Raw genomic sequence first — 9782 nt, forward strand, 5'->3', positions numbered from 1 at the left:
TCCACCCCCAGCTTACATACTGAGTAGGCCAGTTTAAGGCATGAAATGTCCCTTTGGTCAGTTGGGGTCAGCTGTCCAGGCTGTGTCCAGCCTATTGTAGTGAAAAAGTGGGGAACACAGGGCAGTATCAGAAGCTGAAGAAGTCCTTGACTTGGTACAAACACTCCTCAGCAACAACTAAAACCACCGGCGTTATCAATGCTCTTCTCAGCACAAATCCAAAACACAGTCTCATACTAGCTGCTGTGAAGAAAATTAACTCTGTCCCAACTGAAACCAGCACAACTTAGTCATAAAATCCCAGTGTTTTTGTCTGTAGAACGAAGGGTTCACTGCTGTCGTGTTAGAGATGGCAAGCTTTTCAGTTCCTGTCCTGGATTTTAAAAGAGTTTCTCGGGTCTTTTGGGAGGAGGTACCTGACACATCAGGACAGGTTGTGGGATTAACCAGATTTCAAAATGACACCGAAGACATACCCAGATTGCCAGTGTTAAAAACTACAATTATCTAGTCATCGTTAAGAGCTTCAGCTACTAATTGCAGTACAAAAATTGCTTTCTGCTAACGCTCTTTACAATCAAATGGACAAAGAACTTGCTTCAGATAATGGGAATAATCTTTCACCTGTTATTTTAGAACTTGCTTTTAAAGGGCCAGGAGTTTGAAATCAGAAATGCAATTTTTCAAATGTTGGGTGAGTCTGTCTTAGTGAGGTCGTCAGGGAATTTATACTCTTGTGTGCTCATGTATAGCTTTGAACTTAGAGATGTTTCTACTTAAATGTTCGGATAAAGATGCTGCGGGCATTCTATAATAGAGGCTGAGATCTTGTGTTGGTAATTTAACCTGTCTGTCTTCGTGGGGTGTGTTTTCCAGATACTGCAAGACTTGGCAGTAGGTGATTGCATATGCAACCTTTTATTGAGAAGTCAGGTGCTGCTAAACCAGTTTCTAAATTATACCTGCTCACTTAGTTTATTCTGCATGTTTTAGTGGAACAAATGCACGGACTCTTCAGAGAAAACATTTTCTTGCCATCTTAACTGACATAAATGCTTAAAGCAGTAAGCCTTGACGGGCAGACGTTATTGGTGTATTTCCGATTTTGCTCTTTCAGACTTTAAAAAGCAGGTTGAAAATCTGCCAGAGTTCAGGTAGCTGTTAATGACTTGCATTTTCCTTCAAAGGAGAATATAAACTACAGAGCTTTCTGAAGCAGCTCCCACTTTTTCAGTAAAATAGTAGATCAGAAGCATAGTTACACGCTTTCCTCAAAACTCAAGATGCACTTAATTTTTTTTGAGCTCCTTCTGCCTTCTCCCAAAGTGCCTTTCTGTCTCGACCTGGCAGTCCAAGTTACTATTGTTCATTTTTTTACCTTCTTTTTCTTCCACTCAACTTTCTGGGTTGTTAATTATGAAAAGGCATTTTTATCAGAAAGCAGTTTGGAAAAGTGCATTCCTTGCTTACAAGATTCTGTTAACAAATTCATTATTAAAATTGCCTTGCAAGCGAATCGTAGGTCATTTTGATGTTACTTTGAGAACAGTGACTTTTCAGAATTTCAAGACAAGGGGAAATAATATTTACATTTTGTAATCATCGTAATATAAAGGCAGAAATCAATAGTCTATTATTAATCACAGTGACTTTAAATTTGTGAGCATCCCAGTGCTGTGCTTGTGTTTCTGTTCATGGAGGGCTGGGAAATAACACCCTGGTCATCATTCAGCACGACATAAGCGGTAAGGTGTGATAATTTTAAGAAAGAAAGTTATCCAGGGAAGTGCATTTGTGGTTCCCTAGAAAATAAAACTAGGGTTCAGGATAAGAATTTGCAGAAGGACATTCAGATTTACCATTTATCAGTTGGCAAGGAAAAAACAGTTTGGTTAACATTCAGTCTCTGGCAAACAAGTCATCGTGGGACCCTTGCTAGGCCAGTGTAATTAATCTCTAATGTCGCAGAGGCAGTTGCAGTGATAGCAGAGGTCTAGTTGTCCGATACCAGCATCTCCTGTTCCAACATACGTATCTGCCAGTAAACAGAAAGAAAGTGCGTCCTTGGATACTGTGTAGTTTCATTAAAATATCTGTTTTCATAAAAGCATAATACAAATGAACATAAAAGAGAAAAAAAACTTCCCTGGACCACTTTGTCTTGGTCACCACACTGAGGATTTGTGAAGAGTACCTACATTTTTGTATACTGACGTACTGGTTTGAGTGCAGCACTTTCCATTCAGTCGGTTTCTGTAAGGCATGCTGATGTATTCAGACACCTGGAAAAACATCAGTTGTTTGCTTACTGTTGCTGACTATTCGTTTAAATACTAACTTCCTAAATGTGAGGCATGAAGTCTTGGGAGACCTCTTGATAATGAAAGCAATCAATTTTTCTGTTACTTCTGTGTATTTCTGCAACTTACTTCAGATATTGTATTTTGCATGTGTTATATTTGGTTTGTTCTCTTTCTGCTGGTGGAATTGACCTCAAAAATAGTGACAGAAAAGGAGAAGAAACCAATTGTTTGTTAGTTAGAGTAAGTAAGGAGTCGATTGGTGCTACTAACAGGTGCATCTTTAATACATGTAATGTTTTCTCTTTGTTTCAGGTCCTGTGCAGAATTGGATGCAGTTCCCTTCTGGCTACAGCTCGCATCCTCCAAACTATAGTGCACCCTCAGGACACTATACCCAAGTGCCCAATAAAGCTGCTGCTTCACATTTGGATAATCAGTACAGAGCAAGTTACTACCCTTCTTACTATTCAGCACCAGCACAAAATGTTCTGACACCGTCTGTGGGTACCGATGGGTTGAATTCACAGGAGTCGCAGCAGTTCTACAGCAAAACTCCTCCCCATACAGTGGGGTCGGCTGAAGGACCTATTCAAGGAGCAATATCCTCTGCATCCTACTTGCATACGAGCGCTCAGCAGTCATACTCAGCATTCGGTAATCACTACAGCTCTTCAGTTGCATCTCAGGGATTTCCCCTTAATTCTGATCACTACACCATGCCTGTGGTTTCTAGTGCCATGTATCCTAACGTTTCCTATCCTGCAGCTGCTGGCAGTGTGTATGGGCAGGCATTTACCTCTCAGAGCCCACCTGCTGTTGGACAGTACAAAGAGCCAAGCACGTTTTCTAGCCAGAGTACGACAGTACCTCATTCACTCCAACAGCACGTTCCCGTGGGATATAATTCAACAATGCCAACTGTTTCATCTGCTCGGTCTGTTCAAGACAACCTCAACAGGAATCTCGCTGGATCGGTTGCTAAAGTAAACAACCAAATAAATACAGGTATGGTGTTATTTGAAGGTTAGTAAACTCCCAAATGTGCCTGGGGAACATCAGAAACCATGCTTTTGTTGGTTTGGGTTTGTTCACTGTGAAATTCTGTACTGTAGTTCTGAATTCTGTCCTTCCTCATTCTTGAAGCTTGTCTCATTTGGTTACTGCAGTCCTCACGGTAGGAGCTGATGATGTCACTCACATGTTTCTATTAATGTATGCAGAAAAAGACACTATTTGTAGCGTTGTTTTAGTTTATTGAGGAGTTTTTTTATGTAAGTGGCCTTGGAAGGGAGTTTTTTCATGCAGTTTTGAAGGAATGAATAATTTCTGAAATATGGCTGTTAAGTATCTTGGTGATTGTTTTCCTTTTCCTGCTGGAGACTTCTTTTAAGTCGTCAACTAAGTGATTTTACCTAAGTGAACATGCATGCACTCTTCAGAAAGTTCAGAAGAAGTCGAAGCCTACATGGGTTTGGAGGCAGTTGGGGTTGTTAAACTAATATGATTTGTTAAGCATTTGAATGAGAATGCTACCTCGGTGGTTTCAGCTGATTTTTGTAAGCAGCAACTTGATGGTTTTAGTATGGATGTGCAGCTATGGAGAGTGAAGTTGCTGAGGGGCCAGCTGAGGGCGAGTATACTCTGGCCTTGCCAGTAGCTGCAGCTTCTGCTTCCTGGGAAAACTGAGCACAAGTGCACAGGGTAGGAAGAATGGAAGGCATGAGAGATGTGGGAGTGCCTCCACACTGAAACATCTTGCTCTCCCTCTGAGAGCACAATAGCACGTGCAGGAAAATACTGGTTTCCTTTCTGTGCTGGTAAGTTTCTGACTAGATGCAGTTTTGGCTTATGGGTTGTGCAAGACTAATGGTTTTCTTTTTTCTGAAGAGACAGGTGTTGGAGAACTGGAGAATGTTTCCTTTTAAACCAGGTATTTCAGATTATAGTTTAAGATTGGAATTGTTTTAAGAGTCCTTGTAGCTGAGACTTTCTAAGACCAAGAACATGGTTTTGATGATGGCAAAGCTTTGCCTGGGAAAACCAGCTAAGCTTAAATCACGCTTATCCAGTCCATACCAAGGTTGAATTCAGTTTCAGTGTTACTTTTCCCCCCTCCCCCAAGACTAAGATGTAGACTGTAACTCCTCAGCTCAGTTGTAGTGCTTTGAATATTAGTAGATTCGAATTCTGTCTCTGAGGTGCTCTGTGCAGTTTTCTTTAATATTTCTAAAATAGGAAAAAAAAACCCTGTTAAAAAAGAAGTGGGCTCCTTAAAAAGCTTCTGAAGTTAATGGCGTTTCAGGGTTGAACATAAAAACAAATTCTTTCCAGGACTAAAGGTTTGTTTCAAACCTCATTCATGGCCAAAACAGATGATACTGTTGAGTGCAGAACCTACAGCTGGACTGGGCAGAATGCAGGTGTCGTTCCAGAATAGTAATACTTGCCATGGTCGTATGAAAAACAACTTAGAGTTTGTTCAGACAGTGTTTCACTTACAGAAGTTTTTTATATAAGTTCCTGTTAATTTTATGTCCTTTGGGGGTGTCTTGAAATCTACAATTTTATGTTTTTATCATAACACTTTTTTTTTTTTTAAGGAACAGCTCTTTTAAGGGTGAAGCAGTGAAGGTAGCCAGACCATGCAGAGCAATATGAGCAATGGATAGTCTTACTTCTGACCCGTTCGGTGTGTTTTGTAAGGGACTGATGGAGTTAATACATGGCCTCAAGAAAATGTAGTCATATGCTTGAATTTCCAAGAGCTGATGATAGAACTGTCTGTGGTGGTGGTGTGTAATAGATATACACTTTGCAGTTAGGGAAATGAACGCTGATCTGCAGTTTCTGCTACGCTTGAGTACCGTTGCAGTACTGGTTTGTTTGCCAGACTGTAAGCATCATTACTCAAACCACATTCAGACCCTTTCTGAGCTTATAAAGCTGCTGAGATAAACATGTCCCGTGCTTCCTTGCACACTGGACTGGATTGTGGAACTGATTTATCTGGAGAATAAATTTCTTTTCCTGGTTCAACCTCAATACGTAAGTGATTCTACATTAACAACTACTGACCTTCCAGCCTCCCCTCTGTGCCTGGGAAGATCATGGAGCAGAACCTTCTAGAAGCTCTGTTAAGGCATATGGAGGATGGGGAGGTGATTTGGAACAGCCAGCACGGCTTCACCAAGGGCAAGTCCTGCCTCACCAACCTAGTGGCCTTTTATGTTGGAGTGACTACATCAGTGGACAAGGGAAGAGTTACAGATGTCATCTGTCTGGACTTTTGTGAGGCCTTTGACATGGTCCCCCATAACATCCTTCTCTAAATATGAGAGAGATGGATTTAATGAATGGACTGTTCAGTGAATGAGGAGTTGGCTGGATGGTCACATCCAGAGGGTGGTGGCCAATGGCTCAATGTCCAGATGGAGATCACTGACAAGTGGTATCCCTCAGGGGTCTCTGCTGGGACCATTACTGTTTAAAATCTTCATCAGTGACATAGACATTGGGATCAAGTGCACCCTCAGCAAGTTTGCTGATGACACCAAGCTGGGTGGTGCGGTCGGCATGCCTAAGGGAAGGGATGCCATCCAGAGGGACCTGGACAGGCTGGAGAAGTGGGCCAGTGTGAACCTCATGAGGTTCAACAAGGCCAAGGGCAAGGTCCTGCACCTGGGTCAGGGCAATCCCAGCACAAGGACAGGCTGGGTGGAGAGTGGATGGAGAGCAGCCCTGAGGAGAAGGACTTGGGGTACTGGGGGATGAAAAGCTGGACATGAGCCGGCCGTGTGCGCTGGCAGCCCAGAAAGCCAACCGGATCCTGGGCTGGACCCAGAGCAGCGTGGCCAGCAGGGCGAGGGAGGGGATTCTACCCTTCTGCTCCGCTCTGGTGAGTCCCCACCTGCAGTTCTGTCTCCAGCTCTGGGGCCCCCAACAGCAGAAGGACACGGAGCTGTTGGATACTGATATGCTGTCTTAAATTTCCCAGTGCAGTCTTACTGTTGTTAGATTCAGTAATTTTATATATGGTATTCCAAATGTTTGCAGCCTTTAAAACAAAGAGTTCGATCTTGAAAACCATTTGCCATGTCTTGTATGTCCTTGGAAAGTGTCTGAGTACAACACACAAGGAATTTAAGGAAATGATGAAATTTTTCTTGATATTTCATCCTCCCTGCTGTCCTTCAGGAAGCAAATGATGGTGGAAAGCAGTTGCAGTCTCTCTGAGTACACCACACAAGGAATTTAAGGTAATGATGAAATTTTTCTCGATATTTCATCCTCCCTGCTATCCTTCAGGAAGGAAACGATGGTGGAAAGCAGTTGCAGTCTCTTCTCTGTGTAGTTTTTAGCAAAATTGTTTGGAAAAAAGATATACTGATGCTTTTAAGTGTGCTTTCTGTGACTCCATGTAAAGAACTGTTTGATACAGTACCCTGCTGTTAGGGTGGCGATAAGGCAGCGTGCTGTCATTGCTGCTGTGCTGTGAAAGAAGGCGCCTTGCAATCCTTAAATTACAAATTGGCGAATCTTAGACCATCCCTGAGGCTACTACTGTCTTACTGTACTTTTCAGTAGCAGTTTTGTGCAGTGAACACTGAAAGCTCTCTGTGGTGAAACAGAAACATTCTTTATATGGAAGCATGCCATGCTTTTAATAAAATGTGTCTTTTTTACACAGTAATTACCCAGGAAACATAGACTGGCGTAGGTTTTGCAAGAGTTTGGTGATTTCAGAATTGTCTATTTGAATCAGAAAAATGCTAAGTGTTGGACTGAAATTGGTTTATTAAAAACCAGTTGTGTGTAGGGCCTTGGAAAGCCTCCAAAATGCTGAATCGATTAAAATCAAACCCCTGAGCTCCTGTATGTCACGTGCTGAGGACATAGGACCACAACAAAACCTTCTCCTAAAACTTCGGCAGCCGCTGTCTGAAATCACTGTAGTGTTTTCAGAGAAGCTTGCTGGGATTTCACTAGAAGAAAAGAAACACATTTGAAGAGGAATCTTTTGCTGAAAGTTGACTTGTTTTGATGAATAGCAGCCAGTGAGAATAATTTTAATTGCTTTAGGAAGTATGAATTAATTAGAGTGCAAATTTAATTTGATATTTTCTTCGAGCTGGTTTAAACTAGCTTCACCTAGCAAAACTGCCCTCTTGCAGTTTTAAGTTCTGTATTTCAGCAGACAGTGGTGGTATAGATTTGTCCAGAAACAATGTTAGGCTATGTAAATAACACACTTTGTATTATTTAGGCTTTTTCTAGGTCAGTAGCTTAATGTTTTCACAGCCTCTTTCAGCTGAAATCAGTGCACTCTGATTTTTCTGGTCAGCCAGGATGCCCAGATTTTACAGGACCCCTCCCCGAGGAGAGGGAGAGAGAGAACTTCTGTGGGTATGTGGTATGGGCTTCTTGGCTTCCTGCATCTTGTCTGCTGTCCTGAAATCATAGGCAGACTGCTTGAGCAGGAGACACTTTAATTTCTTTATCTCATGCACATACTTCCTCTTCTGGCAGATCAGGATCTAAAGTCCTTACTGCCCCAGTTGCATAGGAATGTAGGCTGTAATCCCGTAAATCTGCTAATATAGGTGTGGTTAGACAAAGGGGGAGGACTGCAGCCGAGATACAGAAGTCAGGGAGATAGGATACTGTTGGAAGCCGAGCTGCAGGGAGGTGGAGGATCTCACGGTAGAAATGACGTGCTCTGTTGAGGAGTGGGGCGCCGGGGTTGCAGCTGTAGCAGCTTGAAAGCCATGGTTCTTGTGTCTCCTCCGGAAACCTGAGAAGATACCGTGGCAATTTACTTTTTAGCTAGTACCTGTAGGCCTCAAGTTGGAAACCAAATACAAACTTTAAGTGATAGTAGTGTAATTGTCATTTCTCCTGTACTCTAATTTGCGCCGCTCTGCAGATTCTGCCTGTAACGTACCTTTGAACTGTAGGTCTTCATCAGCACGTGGCTTTTGCAACCAAGTGGTATACTTGGTCGTTTTTAGTGCAAGATGTTCACGGTTGAAAGGCACGAGGGGAACTTTAGTGCACGTTAAAGGTGAGAGGAGTGGGAGGTGAAAACCAGAAAATGCACTTGTTGCTGCGTTTGGGTTTTATGTTTATTGCAGTTTGACAAAGCTCTTGACTTCTCATGGCATCGGTTGGTGGGAATGTTACCTGGGCTGATTGGGCTTGTCCTGCGTAAGCTGATGGGGAACTGGTACTCTGAACAGGTGTTCAGTTGGTCTTGAGCTGAAATACACCATCCTGACTTGGTCAGTACTTGTATCACAGGGTACAGTCTTCTAACTGGCCAGAAGAAAAAAAACTTGACAGCATAGTTACCCTAACCATAGATTCTCTGTATGCACCGTTAGTAACTGTCATCAGTGAGGCAGAGTAACTTTGTCCTAGTGTTTTGATACAGCATCTCCTACTCAGTAAGTGGCAGTAAGGCAGTTTGCTGTCATTTGTCAGAGTGGCAGTAAGGCAGTTTGCTGTCATTGCTGCTGTGCTGTGAAAGAAGACCCCTTGCAATCCTTCAGTTATAAGGATTATAAATTAGCAAATCATAGAATCACAGAATGGTTTGGGTTGGAAGGGACCTTAAAATCATCCAGTCCCACCCCCTGCCATGGGCAGGGACACCTTCCACTAGACCAGGTTGCTCCAAGCCTTATCCAGCCTGGCCTTGGACACTTCCAGGGATGGGGCATCCACAGCTTCTCTAGGCAACCTGTCCCAGTGCCTCCCCACCCTCTCCGGGAAGAATTCCTTCCTGATATCTAATCTAAACCTCCCCACTTTCAATTTAAACCAGTTACCCCTTGTTCCATCACTACATGCCCTTGGAAAAAGTCCCCTCAGATTCCTTGGAGGCCCCAGTCTTAGACCGTCCCTGGGGATGCTGCTGTCTTACTGTACTTTTCATCAGCAGTTCTGTGCAGTCAGTGAACACTGAAAGCTCTCTGTGATGAAAATGAAGCATTCTTTATGTAGAAGACTCTCATGCTTGTAATAAAGTGGTTTGGGTTCTGTTACTTCAGGCTTTCAAAAACTTTCCAGAGTCACCAAATAAAGTTTAATGTGTAATATTGCAGCTTGGATTTTTGTACAAATTTAAAAATCATGGGTTTTTTTTGCTTGGGGTTCAAAGAAGTTTTCTTACGTTACATTTAAAGGATCCCTGTAATTTTGAAGGATGTTTTGGATAACTTTTGCTTGATAACAGATAGTAGGCCCGGGCAGGAAGGTATTACATCTTCAGCTAACCCGGGTGTACGTTGGTTTTGGCCTTGAATGTGTGACACGACGGCACAAGGGTGTTTAGCATGCTCTGCAGCAGTGCTCAGTGCTGCAGGTGTGGAAAACAAGCACAACCCCATAAACAACTCTCTCCTACAAAACCTGGGTGAGCAGACGTCGCAAAGAACTTCCCCTTGTCGTCTTGCGTCTCCTGCTTGAGGAAGCTGTGTA

The 9782-nt window shown here is 42.8% G+C and overlaps 1 protein-coding gene across 1 annotated transcript in view; it reads left to right on the forward strand.

The window, feature by feature from the left end:
- Nucleotides 1-2621: 2621 nt before the first annotated feature.
- The window catches only part of LOC104505995 (protein transport protein Sec24B-like), a gene marked incomplete at its 3' end in the record, with an annotated part of 28149 nt that continues 20988 nt past the window's right edge, over nt 2622-9782 (forward strand). The window contains exon 1 of the mRNA XM_010146788.1: nt 2622-3308. Coding sequence (XP_010145090.1) covers nt 2633-3308 — 676 coding nt within the window. The remainder of the gene's footprint in view (nt 3309-9782) is intronic.

The sequence above is a fragment of the Eurypyga helias genome, unplaced genomic scaffold, assembly GCF_000690775.1.
Source record: "Eurypyga helias isolate BGI_N326 unplaced genomic scaffold, ASM69077v1 scaffold15512, whole genome shotgun sequence".
NCBI classification, from domain to species: Eukaryota; Metazoa; Chordata; class Aves; order Eurypygiformes; family Eurypygidae; genus Eurypyga; species Eurypyga helias.